Source organism: Haliotis rufescens, unplaced genomic scaffold (genome assembly GCF_023055435.1).
Source record: "Haliotis rufescens isolate VD_foot unplaced genomic scaffold, xgHalRufe1.0.p SCAF_128, whole genome shotgun sequence".
NCBI classification, from domain to species: Eukaryota; Metazoa; Mollusca; class Gastropoda; order Lepetellida; family Haliotidae; genus Haliotis; species Haliotis rufescens.
In genome coordinates this window covers 225,001-240,804 of record NW_025963811.1, presented here as the reverse complement: position 1 = coordinate 240,804, position 15,804 = coordinate 225,001, and the positions used below count along the sequence as shown (strand labels likewise).

The window sequence follows — 15,804 nt, the reverse complement described above, 5'->3', positions numbered from 1 at the left end:
TTGTACAATAATCTCTATTGTCACAGGTGGCGATGTCCTTTGCAGATAGGTAAACACATGAAAAAAGCATTATAAAACAAGAAGAATATGATAAATAGTCTTTATTACTGAATATGAATATTGCTATAGTACATGTTGGAAGACATTGACTTTGGAGGCACTGTGGCGATTGCCATGACAACTTTATATATACATATTTACAAATTTACATATTCATTATCTGGGCACTGATATCTGTCCAAGAAGCCCTGAACAAGAATTATTATGCAGATATTCTACATGTTCATTAAACACTTTACCCCTCACACAATCTAAGAACCAGTTTAATATGAGGGACCATCCATTTGATGTTTGGGGAACTGGGATTCTGTATCGAGATTAGAATTTTTTCAGCTTCATAACCAGAATGTGTTTTTTTAAACTAGGAGCCTGAATAAAAACACCTTGCAACAATGTATTTTTTGTGACAGGCATTTTCTTCTTTTTTTTCCAAAGTCTAAAACATAATTATTATTTTCAAGAATTTTCCAGTTTATATTTTTCAATAAGTTCCCATGCCTCCCCAGAATATGAAATGGTTGATCACTAATATTTAATCATGATTTGGGCCAAACTACAAAAGTTGGCAGCCCCAAACATGGAACAAAGTACCAATCTGAAGTGATCAATGATCCAACACCTGGGCTTCTATATAAACATCTTGAGCCCCAACCCTGAATGTTACATCAACCAGCAGTAAGTAAAGTGATTCTTCACCATTTCAGATTGATGGGTATTTTGGTATAGGGTGTACTTCTGTGAGAACCGCCACCAGTGGAATTAATTGATGTGACTATAAACCACTACCACTCACAAATGTGATGAAACCCACAGAATTATTTGTTTTAACAAATTTTGTCGAAAAGACAAACTATTTTCTTTCCAACAGATCATATGTATCTGCAAGGTTGTCTTGCAAAAGATTTTTTCATAGTACTTTTTCTTGCATATTATCGCCCTGTAAGAATGATCTATTTCAAGAAAGAAAAACAAAATTACGAATGTTTTTTCTTTCATTTTCTTCCATCCGAAATGAAGCTTTTAATTTTTCAGTTTAGAACTGTGAAAAATCTTTCAAAATATAAAAAATACCCCATGTTAAATGTTGCATCGTATACCATTTTGTACAATTTTGCCCTCTGATATCTACTTTGCTAAGCACTGGGTCCCTATTCTCATCCAAAAACAAAATGGGTTCAAATCCTACTCAGATATTCAAATTCTCAAACCGAAAGGACCCAGTTTTCATATGCTGATAATATGCCCACCCAACACATAGTCATTGGGCACGTGTGTTGAGACAATTAACACTGGAAATAGTGAACAGTTCTGGTCACATCAGATCTCTCCAAGAAAATAAATACTCTATTGACCATGGTAAAAATATTTACACACACTTTGTAACCAATACACACATTAATAACAAGCCCTTTCCCTACTATATACAGAATTGAAAGAAACACAAGAAAAACAATGTATTCTGACAGGTAAACTAAAAAACATTATTTGCTGGAATAAAACACATTATCACAACCTTAAGAGGATGCTGTTAACCTAACGACTGCTCACATCTGGAAAACTTGATCATCGTCAGTTGATGTGTGACGGAGAATGTAAAAAATAGAGTAATATTCTATTCGTACACTTTTATAATGGTCTGCCTTTTACAAATATTTGTTTGGCAATATCAGTTCTTCAGTTACAAATTTGTGAAATAACTATCCGTTTGACAACATCTATCCTGCTATTTGAAAGCCCGATAATTTTCCTACTAATATTTCAAAGGTTTGACGAAACAGGCCCATATCATACCTTGCATTTAGTCAAGCTCCTTTTTGAAAAACAAATGAAAATTAAAAGGTTGTGGTCTCAATAGTGTACATATATGTATACAGGGGCTCACGTCATAGCATGTTACAATATAATCAAGATGTTTATAAAACACTATAACTCTTTGTCGTCTCATAAAAAACACCATATAAGAATCATTACGAGACCGTAAGGGCCAGACCAATTTACACACACACAAAAACATTGTTGTCAAGGTTGATTTGAGATAAAAATCCCCAAACCTCTTGCACTGAAAGTACAAACAATACAGGGTTCAACATAAGCATCAATCAATCACAGCATCTGTTTTAACGTCTTCAGCACTGAGGGGATGCTTATTTGTAAAACAGAAAAATATAGTGGTCCCTGCTTTATTAAAATCATATTTAAATCTTGTTTGTTTGTTTGCTTGTTGTTTAATGCCGCACCCAGCAATATTCCAGCTATATGATGGCGGTCTGAAAATACAGGAGTCTGGACCAGACAATCCAGTGATTGAGATCATGTGCATTGATCCACGCAATTGAGATACGGTGACATGTATCGACCAAGTTACCGAGCCTGTCCACCCAATCCTGTTAATCTCCTCTTACGACAAGTGTTGGTTCTTGAAGATTATTAAATCATGTAAATGTGATAGAAAAATAATGTCTGTGAATGTAATACTCTAACGTGAAGTTCACACGATATGCAACATACAGAAAAAGTACACAATAAACAGACTTCCCATTCAACATGTATGTCCTGCAAAATAGTTGACAATTCATGAAAAGTAGAAATATTCATAATTTTAATTAACATGAAGAAAAATTTCTGTGGTACTGACCTAATATCAAACTGATAAAATATTAATATTTGTGGACTCGACATGATAAATGAACACCACCCTTATAGAACCTAAGTCCAACTTGTTGCCATGTAAACGTAAAAAATAAAAATTTCTAAAATTCCTAAATAGCAAAAGGCACAATTTCACCACTTGAGTGATATACATGCAAAGTTTGATGAAGAAATTTTTAACTGTTTCGGAGTTCTGCTCCGAAAACAAACATCACACACAAAGTTAGCCTATGTCCAGCATGCTTTCATAACATATCTTTGTCGGTTCACATTTAGTAACCAAAGCAGTGAATTTCATGCAGATGAGAGAAACCAAAATAGTTTCCTAATTCCAATATAGCGCACCTGATTTGACCTGATTTGACCTTTGCAGCTTTAGACAGCTGGAAGGCCAAGCACCTTTTTGCATCAGTATCATTGGGGATGAAGATGTGGAACACAGACAGTCTTTCAAAGTACACACTGGTCTTGATATACATGACTTCGGACTGATGTAAGACTGCCCTGTTGGTCTCAAGAGATAGGTACAAACTACAGTAAAATACGTTTATAACGAACACGCTTATAACGAAATGACGGATATAACGAACTTTATTTTTGGCCCCGGCCATTTGCTGTATAGATGTTGTATATATGCTTATAACGAACTATGGTTACAACGAACTAAAATTAGTGAGTTCGTTATAACCGTAGTTTACTGTATTCGACTGGGAGAAGTTTGACCGTAGACATCGCAAAATGTATTTAGATACTTGTATAAATCAATCTGGTCATGCATGTACACTGAAGTTGACTAAAGTTTTATCTTTTTTTAAATATATAAAAGTCAGAAGGAATGCATGCATAGTCAGAAAGGAATGCAGACATTAGCGACTTCTTGTGTAACCACTGTACTGTAGTGAATTACAGAACAAATAGCACCGTGCATTGAATTAGCAAGAGTATGTCTTGATGCTGTAATATACAGCTATTTCATTGTGTGAGACAACAAATTCCGTCTGTGCCGATTGTTTTTACTCTACTAGCCAAAACCTGTCACTTTACATCATTTTCTGAAGATCTTAATTTTAAAGAATGGACTTTTATTGTCAAGCTTACAAGACCGATAGACGTTTTTCTAGCCTTGGCCTTTGGACCAGTGTCTAGAGTCACAGACTGCACATTACTAATGCTAGTCCTGCATCATGACTGTTTTGCTACAAGTCAAAGCAAGTCTAGATCAAACTAAACCAAGTCTACTTTCCTTCATTCCACATCAAGCAGAAGAGGAAGGTTCTTTAGAAAAAATAATTTTAAAGAATTTGTTTCTAAGTCTAAGTGTACATCCAGCACATTGCATCCATGAGGGGAATCAAACCCTGGCCTGCACGGTACAAGTGTACACTTTAACCACTGTGCTACCTCACCCCCCCCAAAACAACCCTATAGATAAGGTCATAAAAAGAGACATGACCATACGATTACACACAGTAATGAAACAGATACAGATATAGTCTATCCAACATTTCTGTTGAAGTCAGCAGAATTAATTGGCAAGCTGAGTGTTTCATAAAGCAAACACACTTCTCCCCCAATAAAACCCCCCAAAAAACAACATATAAAGATTACAGGATTTCTTATAATCCAGTAAAACTTAGTGACTTAAAACCTACTTGCTCAGACATTTTCCCTGGATTAAAATGAAACCAGTACTGTATTCAACGTAATAAGAGCCCCGCTCTAATAAGCGCCCACGGCGATCTTTGCTAATATATTGGCTAGTGAACAATCCCAATTAGCACCCCTTCCGATTGATCAATGTACACAAGACTTATTTATTCGCGTATAATATGCACTCGTGTGTTATATGCACCCTTAATTATGTGCAATTAAATTCTGGAAAAATATATCTGTCGTACATGAACATTTCAGGCTGTCAGCATAAACCACGAAATTTATCTTTCACCTGTTTTTTTCACCAAAATAATATTCTAATAAGAGCCCCCTATTTCTAATTTTGTGAGTGCCCTGCACGCTTATTACGTCGATCACGGTATTTAAAAACAGCATTTTGTGTAAAAGCTCTGCCCTCAGAATTATTATGAACAAGATTGTCATAATGAAATAATTCCTCGAGTTTCAATGTAAATATTTCTAAAGATGGACAAGATGCATTAACATTTTTGACATTGCAACGAACCCAGGTCTTCGGCGTGACGAGTGAACGCTTTAACCACTAGGCTACCCGACCGCCCCTCATTAGGGGTAAAGGACAAACTAGGTGAGAAAACTATATGAATGGACAACTGAATATCAGTGATGGCGCCAGGTGTTCGCGGAACTCACAGAAATCAAAGGAGCCGTTCTCCCTGCATGAAGTTGGTGTAAACCCTACAACTGCCTGACATTGAAGCCATGTGGAGTATAGATGGTTGCAGACCTATGGCGTATGTTGCACGTGAAATATAGCCATTTGTGCCGTGTAATCTGAGCGTTTATTGGTCTGAGAGCTCACTGGTATCCCTTTGCTAGAGCCAGGCCGCAAACAACAGCAGGTACATGGCAAAAGGATATATATATATTGATGTGTGCTGAAGGAACATAGTGTGTAGAAACCCTGTGAAGTGTTTGCGATGGAGCTGCAGCGTGCTGAGATATGTGGCCATCACCTAAAGCTACGTCTTCATCACCAGACTGTGCACTTCTTGCTGGGGTTCATCGGTGCTCCGGCCGGACACTTGAATACGCTGGAGAAGTCGTACGAGTTGGACACAGGCCCGATCACCCTGGAACATAGGACAGTTTGTTATACGTTATCACAAGGCACTGACAATCTCATTAAAATCAGATCTTAGTTCTCACTACCGCTAAACAATGATCTGAAGACATCCCATTACAGGTCACGTTCTACCAGCTGTGTTCAAGCTGTGTTCAAGCTGTGTTCTAACTGTGTTCTACCTGTGTTCTACCTGTGTTCTACCTGTGTTCTAGCTGTGTTCTAACTGTGATCTACCTGTGTTCTAACTGTGTTCTAACTGTGTTCTACCTGTGTTCTACCTGTGTTCTAACTGTGATCTACCTGTGTTCTAACTGTGTTCTAGCTGTGTTCTAACTGTGTTCTACCTGTGTTCTAACTGTGTTCTACCTGTGTTCTAGCTGTGTTCTAACTGTGTTCTACCTGTGTTCTAGCTGTGTTCTAACTGTGATCTACCTGTGTTCTACCTGTGTCCTAACTGTGTGCTACCTGTGTTCTAACTGTGTGCTAACTGTGTTCTAGCTGTGTTCTAACTGTGTTCTACCTGTGTTCTAGCTGTGTTCTAACTGTGATCTACCTGTGTTCTAACTGTGTTCTAGCTGTGTTCTAACTGTGTTCTACCTGTGTTCTACCTGTGTTCTAGCTGTGTTCTAACTGTGATCTACCTGTGTTCTAACTGTGTTCTAGCTGTGTTCTAACTGTGTTCTACCTGTGTTCTAGCTGTGTTCTAACTGTGATCTACCTGTGTTCTAGCTGTGTTCTAGCTGTGTTCTAACTGTGTTCTAACTGTGTTCTAGCTGTGTTCTAACTGTGTTCTACCTGTGTTCTACCTGTGTTCTAGCTGTGTTCTAACTGTGTTCTACCTGTGTTCTAACTGTGTTCTACCTGTGTTCTAACTGTGCTCTACCTGTGTTCTAGCTGTGTTCTAACTGTGTTCTAGCTGTGTTCTAACTGTGTTCTGCCTGTGTTCTGTGTTCTACCTGTGTTCTAGTCGGTTCTAACTGTGTTCTAACTGTGTTCTACCTGTGTTCTGTGTTCTACCTGTGTTCTAACTGTGTTCTACCTGTGTTCTAACTGTGTTCTACCTGTGTTCTAACTGTGTTCTACCTGTGTTCCAGCTGTGTTCTAACTGTGTTCTAACTGACCTGTACTTGGCGTTACTGTGCACGTCAGTCATCACGGTCTGTTTGGCATACTCAGGGGTATAATACGAACACCATATCTGCAAACACAAACGGTTTTAACATTTAGTCGAAATAAAAACATGTTTCAGCAATACAACTATGTAAGTCCCTGAAACACAGAGTCTAATGATAAGTGCTAAGTTCAACAAGTTCCACAAGTCCAAACGACCCGTGAACATCCGGGGTAGACTAGGTCTTCAGCAACCATGCTTGCCGTAAAAGGCGACTATGCTTGTAGTAAAAGGCAACTAAAGGGATCGGGTGGTCAGGCTCGCTGACTTGGTTGATGCATGTCATCGATCCCAATTGCGTGGATCGATGCTTATGATATTAATCACTGGATTGTCTGGTCCATACTCGATTATTTACAGACTGACATCATATAGCTGGAATAATGCTGAGTGCAGCGTTAAACAACCAACCAACCAAACCAACCAACAAGTCCAAACAAGATAATTTTGATCCAGAGGATCAACATGGTGCAAATACATTTTGTAGCATAACTACCTATTGATGTAAGTACCTGTACTGTCACAAAGCACATGTGTAACCCAGAAGGTAAACAAATTGTAATTTGCATGTGGTACCTTCAGAATCAGGAATGAGAATATGGTACATTTCAGTTTAAATATTTATTTCATTATTATATAAAAGTAGGAAAGAAACACTATGAAAACAACACTAGTTCTATGTTTTCACAACAATGACTTCCTGCCTAGCGATATGCTATAGGCAGGTAAACCAGTCTATTACAGAGAGTGCCTCCCTCTTATTATTGTGCCAAATAATACAACCATGTTTAGTGTAAAGATGTACAGTTAGGAACATTTTACAAATATTTTCATAATTATTCAACTATTTCATATGAAGAATATCACACATATCGGAGACAAAGATAAAGTTTCTTTCAAAAGTTTGTTTACATCTTCCCAACTATAACTCATCCCTATGTAACTTTCTCAAACCAAAAACAAACTAAGCATGGCGCCTGGTGCCATGCAATATAACAACATGGGGATATATTTCTCAGTCATAGTAAAGAGAGTTAACTCCCTTTCCACAAGGCGATGCAAACTCCTCACAGCGTTAGCTCATTCGCGGAGCTCTCTATACTATCGCTGCCATCAGTCAAAACTCCCCACTGTCAAATGTGGTCACAGCCATGCATGGAGTTGAACTCGCAACAGACGGACCGTTATGCTTACAAACAAGCGATGACAGCAGTGACGCCGAATACTCTTACCCTAACTAAATTATTTTCTTTCTTCGTCTATTTGAATTTCTATTTCATTTCAACTATCATGTTATTGGTATAGTAAGAATGTAAAGGGGAATTTAGGTGATTTTCCGTTCGTCTGCAATCTCGAACCAATCTGATCAAACAAACAAAAAGATAAATTTATCTGGGAAATATGGTCAGTCGTAAAACTTTAAAAAAATAACTGTATTGGCATTCCCAAAAAATAAAATATATGCATTACTACATTTGGGGTTAGAGGGCAAATTTCAAGATTCTTGTAATGGCCGCGCCCACACTGGTGGCAGCGATGTTACCGAGAGTGTAACGAAGGTGTCACGTGCTGGGAAGGGGCTTGAAGGAGATGATTATGATACAGTTTTCTCCCAACACATGTCTGTTTCTACAAGCAAATGGTTCCCTAATAGGTACATATTACTTTGAGAAAAAAGTATGTCAATTTTATTGGGCCAAAAAGGCCCAACCCAAATAAGGTAAATGTTGAAAAAGATGTTAGTTTTTTTTTAAAGTGTTCAAATTACATAAAACCTGCAGTTTCCTAAACATGTTAAATGTGGTTGGTTTGTTTGTTGTTTAACGCCGCACTCAGCAATATTCCAGCTATATGACAGCGGTCTGTAAATAATCGAGTCTGGACCAGACAATCCAGTGATTAATGTCATGAGCATCGATCCACGCAATTGGGATCGATGACATGCATCAACCAAGTCAGTGAGCCTGACCACCCGATCCCGTTAGTCGCCTTTTACGACAAGCATAGCGACCTTTTACGGCAAGCATGGGTTGCTGAAGACCTATTCTACTGTAAAATGTGGGCATCCTGCATACACAAGATTGTGCTATTGTCTGAAGGCAGGGTTGGAGCATCAGGCCTGAACTTGTTCCACAAAAACATCTTAGCACTGGAATGATCAGAGGTGCATGACAGAGAATAGCCGTTTTAACAGGGATATTGCTAAGATCGCTAAGAGAACAAGACCCGTTTCTGCGGAAAGTGGACTGAGAGAGACGCACCTGAGCAAATCCGACGTAGAAGAGTTGGTCTGGCGTGAGGTTCATCCCGGGAAGTTTAGGAGGGGTGCCTGATGAATGTTTAGCCATCTGGTAGGCCGAGTAAGACGTCTTCAGTCCACCATTGTCAGCAATATTTTCTCCCAGCGTGTACTTGCCATTCAGCTGAAACAATTGAAGAAGCGAGATTGAAACACTCTGAGGTTTTCTGAGGTGTTTTCAGACTTATGGGTGCAGTGTTCTCGCTGGCTTTTGAAACTGCAACTCTAAAAATTACCAGTCCCCCCTAATTTTTGCCAGTCCCAACTTTCAACAAAAAATTTTTATTTGGTTTTAATTCTTTCAACATCATGTTCAGTGCAAAGATGTCATCTCTGAAATAACTTAGTTAGATCTATGCGTCATTCACACAAACTTGTCACAATTTTCTTCTTTTTTTTTAATATTTCGAGACGAAGTTGCTACAAATGAATATTTAACCTAGAAATAGACAAGGGGAAACCCTGATGGTAACAGACAAGCTGACTTTCTACGAAAAATGTACTAATATGAATATCACCGATGTTTTGTTCAAAAACAAAGATTTATAAGGAACTTTATTTTCCGGTCCACATGGACTGGCAGTCACATGAATAACCGGTCCAAGCCTAATATTACCGGTACAAAACTGGTAATTACCGGTAAACGGGAACAGTGGGGTATTTAATGTTTGCACATTTCACACTGCAATTGCATTAGTTGCAGGTTTCAATGTTACAATTTTTGTGCACGAAATAATTTTTACTCCCAACAAGCTGTTTGAGATGGTTACTACAAAATGTAACAAGCTCGTGTTTTGAGTTGCAGGCCCCCGTTTGTAACATCATGCGGGAGAAGATTGGGTAGGGTGTGAACACACACCAGGGCAGCCAGTACTTACATGGATGCCCTCTACTGTGTATTGACTGTACTGGTTGATCATACACGCTGTCTTCTCCTCGAAGCCCCTAGCTGAGGAGTTGGTCCACCAGCTGTGCAGGTTGCCATCCTTGTCGTAGTTCCTACCTGTGGAGATATGACACAGTGTGGAGTGAGTTACTAGTGAATGGACTGTGTGAACTCGGTGAGTTTGGGGTGTGAACTCGGTGAGTTGTGTGCGTGAACTCGGTGAGTTGGGTGAGTGAGTGAACATGGTGAGTTGGGTGAGTGAATTTGATAAGTTGGGTGAGTCAGTGAGTTGGGTGAGTGAGTGAACTCGGTGAGTTGGGTGAGTGAGTGAGTGAGTGGGTGGGTTTGGTTTAACGCCGCTTTTAACAGTATTCCAGTTATATCATGGCGTGTCCGCTTAATGAGGGAGGAAAGCCTGAAGTGATGCAGGTCTCAGACGTTGACCACTTCGCTGATACCCACGAGCACAGGTATGGTGCTGACAAACCTAGAAACATAATCGGGGCGAACCGGGATTCGAACCCACAATCATAGATTTCTGGCGTGCCCAAGGGACGCAACTCTGCACAGCAAATCGCGTCGCCTTAGACGACTGGGCCACCCGTGCTCCTGGGGTGAGTGAGTGAACTTGATGAGTGAGTGAGATGAGTTGGGTGAGTCAGTGAGTTGGTGAGTGAGGGATAGAGTGAGTGAGTGAGTGAGATGAGTTGGGTGAGTCAGTGAGGTGGTGAGTGAGGGATAGAGTGAGTGAGTGAGTGAGATCTGGTGTTACTACATGACCATGAGTGAGTACGTGAGTCACAAAGCACTGAAACAGGGCGTGTAATACGGGAGAAAACACCACAGTGATGAAAGCACTTGACATTCACCACTCTGACGAAACCCATTGTCAAGGATATGGTGCTGACACAACAATAGTTCCTAATGGGGTGAATCTGCCACATCCTGGCACAGCTAAGGGACACAACTGCACATTGTGTCCAGATCATTAAACAGAACTATAAGTCAAGGTGCTGAAGACACAATATATTCTTCTTATTGAAAGGTATAATAGACTATTAAGTGAGTGAGTGAGTATGGTTTTACGCCGCTTTTAGCAATATTCCAGCAATATCACGGTGGGGGACACATTGTACCCATGTTGGGAATCGAACCTGGGTCTTCGGCGTGACGAGCGAAAAGCTTTAACCGGGATACCCGACCCGACTAGGATACCCAACGGCCCCTAGTAGGTATAAAGATGTTATTGGAAGTAAGATAGAAATGGATAATGGATAAGTGGGTACAGGATGGATGGATGGATGGATGGATGGATGGATGGATGATGGATGGATGGATGGATGGAGGATGGATAGATGGATGATGGATGGATGGATGGATGGATGGAGGATGGATGGATGGATGGAGGATGGATGGATGGATGGATGGATGGATGGATGGATGGATGGAGTATGGATGGATGGATGGATGGATGGATGGAGGATGGATGGATGGATGGATGATGGATGGATGGATGGAGGATGGATGGAGGATGGATAGATGGATGATGGATGGATGGATGGATGGAGGATGGATGGATGGATGGAGGATGGATGGATGGATGGATGGATGGATGGAGGATGGATGGATGGATGGATGGATGGATGGAGGATGGATGGATGGATGGATGGATTGAGGATGGATGGATGGAGGATGGATGGATGGATGGATGGAGGATGGATGGATGATGGATGGATGGATGGATGATGGATGGATGGATGGATGATGGATGGATGGAGGATGGATGGATGGATGGAGGATGGATGGATGGAGGATGGATGGATGGATGGATGGATGGATGGAGGATGGATGGATGGATGGAGGATGGATGGATGATGGATGGATGGATGGATGAAGGATGATGGATGATGGATGGATGGATGGAAGACTAACCTTTGTTATCAAATCCATGGGTCAGCTCATGGCCGACAATCATTCCAAGAGATCCATAGCGGAATGACCTGGAACATATCACATGAACTTCACACATCATCATCACAGAAAGCCAATAGTCTGGCAATTTCAGAGATGTTAACAGAGAAAGAAAACTGCATTTTGAGAGAATTTATGAGCAATACAGCCAATTTTTAGCATAAATAGCACACTTTTCTATATAGCTGCCATGGTTGCCACTTTGAAAATTGTATTCAAATCCCTTGAACAGATGTCACCAGAGGTGGGGACAAGTGTGTGAAGTTTCAGCTTTATTGTCTCAGTAGTTCTCATGAAACCATGTCTACAGTGTGAGAAAATGCATTTTGAGAGTTTTTAGGAACATGGTCAAAGTGCAAGGTCAAAGTGCAAGGTCAAATTAAGGGCAAAATTAAAAATATCACAAAAACTGACCATATAAGTTCAGCCCCACTACCAACTACTCATGTACCAAGTTTCATTACATTTTTAACAAAGATGACTGAAAAACGACCATAACTAGCATTTTCAAAATGGACGGCCACATTGGAAATCAAATTCAAACCCTTGAAGATATTGTTGTGTTATCATTAGTGGGAACAGGCATGTGAAGTTTCAGCTGTATTGGTCAAGTGGTTTCTGAGGACATGATGTATGAAGGATTGCTCATCATTTTTGGAATTTTCCAATATGGCCACTGGCAGCCATATTTGATTTCTGATCAAGACGTCTTGAACAAACTTGGTACAACACAAGGTGACTGTCACTTTGTTTCAAGCCTCTTGTTCTCAAAAGATTATAATATCAAAGATGGCTACCTGGCTGCCTAATTCTATTTCCAATTTTGATACCTTGAACAAACTTGACCCTCATTATAACAAACATCCATAAAAATTCAGCTGAATCCATCAACTGATTTCTGAGAAGTCAAAATTGCAAAAGGTTTATGGCCAGGTGAGCTAAAAAGGCATGTAACCATGGTAACCGTACAATGGAAACTGTGGGTTGAAGAAGGGTTTGTGCAGGATTCCAGCAGGGAACACAATCTGGTTGTTGGACGGACTGTAGTATGCGTTCACATCAGATGGCGCCATGTCCCATCTGAAACAAAGCCAGTTGCATGAACGTCAAGAACAGAACCAGTTGCATGAATGTCAAAGACAGTCAGTTGCATGAACATCAAAAACAAAGCCAGTTGCATGAACGTCAAGAACAGAGCTAGTTGCATGAATGTCAAAAACAGAGTCAGTTGCATGAACGTTAATAACAGAGCCAGTTGCATCAACGTAAAAAATAGAGCCAGTTGCATCGACGTCAAAAACAGAGCCAGTTGCATGAACGTAAAAAATAGAGCCAGTTGCATGAACATAAAAAATAGAGCCAGTTGCATGAACGTCAAAAACAGAATCAGTTGCATGAACGTCAAAAACAGAATCAGTTGCATGAACGTCAAAGACAGAGCCAGTTGCATGATGTCAAAACAGAGCCAGTTGCATGAACATCAAAAACAGAGCTGGTTGCATGAACGTCAAAAACAGAGCCAGTTGCATGAACATCCAAAACAGAGCCAGTTGCATGAACGTCAAAAACAGAATCAGTTGCATGAACGTCAAAAACAGAATCAGTTGCATGAACGTCAAAAACCAAAATAGTTGCATGGCTTCTCCAGTTGAAATGTAACTAAAGAAAAAACACAAATCATTACATCATCCCAAATCACTTTTCCATTCCATTTTTTGTACTTGACCTGACAGAATTTTTGTATTTTGTATGATGTTCCATAACACTCTTTTTTTAAACTTTAATTTTACTTGTATTTCAAACACATACCCAACTAACGCTTTTCATTTTTTTAACCCAGGTGACAAAAAAAGCCAAGGCCAAAGAACTTACTCTTTTCTGTCAGGTTTTTTTCCTCTTTTGTTCAAGTTGAACTCTTTCTGGAAGGTCAACACTGACAAGCGGCTGAAGAGAAACTGTCCGTCTGGGATTGTCATCTGAAAACAAGGGAAAATGTGATGTAATCTGGTTTGAAAATCTGTCAAGAACAAGCAGTAGATACATTTCAAAGTAATGCAGGATAAGTTAAAAAACTAATTTTTTAGACTAATGAGGTGCAGACCTAGTTTATACATGCAAAAACATAAACTTGATAATGATATGGTCACTATCAGATTGATAAGTAAGACTGAATAATTCCTTATCTCTGTGAAATATGAACTAATTTGCATGATAATTATCCGTGATTAAGAAATGGGTAATAAATTAGCTGTGATCTGTGAAAAGGTAGCCAGATTTACCGGTGAACAGTTAAGGGGCATAGGCATTCCCTACCCTCAATTTTATCGTTTAGACTTCACTGTGTCTGCTTGTACAACTCACGTTCTCATAATGCCTGTCCAGTTTCTCAGGGTCAAGGATGTAGTCAGGGTAGCCGATCATGTCAGTCACGGCCTTGACCTTTTCGATGGCAATATCTCGTGTCTGTTCGTCCATCCACGCGACTGTGTTTAAGTTTCTCATGAATGCGTTTTCAATGTCATCGATAATGTTGAGGACCTGTAAACACATTTTGGAGTAAATAATTCATGAGCACGAAATTACCGTATTTGACGTAAAAAGTGCCCAACTCTAATAAGCACCCACGGCGATATTTGCTGATATGTTGGCTAGTGAACAATCCTAATTAGCACCCCTTCCGATTTATCAATGTACACAAGACACATCCTTAATTACGGGCAATTAAATTCTGGTAAAAAATATCTGTCGTGTATGATACGCACATACTTCTCTTTTGTATCATTTCAGGCTGTCAGCATAAACTATGAAATTTAAAATCTTTCAACCAAAATTATATTCTTATAAGAGCCCCCTATTTCTAATTTTGAGAGCGCTCCGTGCGCTTATTACATCGAATATGGTACTTTAGACTTGAGGTGGAATGAGTTTTAATGTTGTGTTCAAGATTAATTCACTCATCGATACCATGCTGCAGGTGTACATGAATACCCCACTCAGACACAGTATACTGAGCCGACTAGTCCTTGTTTTAGCCCCTAATGCCGAGCGCCAGACAAAGTAACAACATGTACCATCTTTTTTTTTACGTCTTTTGGTATGATGCAGTGAGCAATCGAAACTCCGACCTTCCGCTCATTTAATAATAATAATAATAATAATAATAATAATAATAATAATTAAAATAAGTGCATTTATAATGTGCCATATTCCATTCACCAAGTGGATGCTCATAGCGCTACACTATTATTACCCCGGTCTATGGATCAGTGAGCAATCGATTTTCATTCTCAACTCCCTGGGAAGTATACAACCCAAGCTGCCTGTGAGGCTAGAAGGTTAACAGTCACATTACCATCTCATCCTACCGGGTACCCACTCACTGCTGGGTGAACAGAGGCACATTTCGAACAAAGTCACTTGCCTAAGGAGATGCCACATGTGGTACATGTGCTTCAGTGTGGGGCAGGACCGAAGCCCTCGAAACTCTCAGGAGTCAAGCTGCTGAACGTGGTCACCCATCCAACTACTCTCCGAGACCCATGTTGCTAAAATACACCTTAAGTCAATGTTCCCAGTGACACGGATCATAGGTAGCACTGGTTCGTCTTAACCAAGGTTAAACTGACCATCTGATATTCTCGGAAAGGAGGGGGCGTTGGCTTGGTTTTTTTATCGAGATGAGATATTTTTTCCACTACGGCTACAGCTACAAGACCAGATATTTATATTTTCAACTATGAGCATGATATTATTACAAAGAAAACACCTTGCAACAATGCAATTTTTGTGGCAGGCAATTTTTTTTTTCAACAGTCTGAAGCATAATATTTTTTTCAAGAATTTTCAGGTACAATTTATTTGTTTACAGTAAATTCCAAGGCCCCCTCCTCGAATATCATCTAGTGGTCCCTTCCACAGTGTCCAGTACAGAGAGTGTCCCCTTTACTCACCTCCTGTTTGCTGTCTGGAGGGAATTTCTCCTGCACGAACAGAGCTCCTGTCACAAACGG

At 39.8% G+C, this 15,804-nt stretch overlaps 1 protein-coding gene across 6 annotated transcripts in view; it reads right to left on the bottom strand.

Annotated features, from left to right (window-relative positions):
* Positions 1–86: 86 nt before the first annotated feature.
* The window catches only part of LOC124124721 (endothelin-converting enzyme 1-like), an 88,962-nt gene continuing 73,244 nt past the window's right edge, over positions 87–15,804 (bottom strand). For all 6 annotated transcript variants that reach the window (XM_048394024.1, XM_048394025.1, XM_048394027.1 and 3 more), the window contains 9 exons: positions 15,745–15,804; positions 14,156–14,332; positions 13,667–13,770; positions 12,764–12,874; positions 11,756–11,823; positions 9,816–9,940; positions 8,900–9,061; positions 6,589–6,665; positions 87–5,474 (listed from right to left, as the gene is read on the bottom strand). The exon at positions 15,745–15,804 is cut by the window's right edge and continues 163 nt beyond it. In XM_048394024.1, the coding sequence (XP_048249981.1) occupies positions 5,375–5,474; positions 6,589–6,665; positions 8,900–9,061; positions 9,816–9,940; positions 11,756–11,823; positions 12,764–12,874; positions 13,667–13,770; positions 14,156–14,332; positions 15,745–15,804 (984 nt within the window). In that variant the 3' untranslated portion in view covers positions 87–5,374. The remainder of the gene's footprint in view (positions 5,475–6,588; positions 6,666–8,899; positions 9,062–9,815; positions 9,941–11,755; positions 11,824–12,763; positions 12,875–13,666; positions 13,771–14,155; positions 14,333–15,744) is intronic.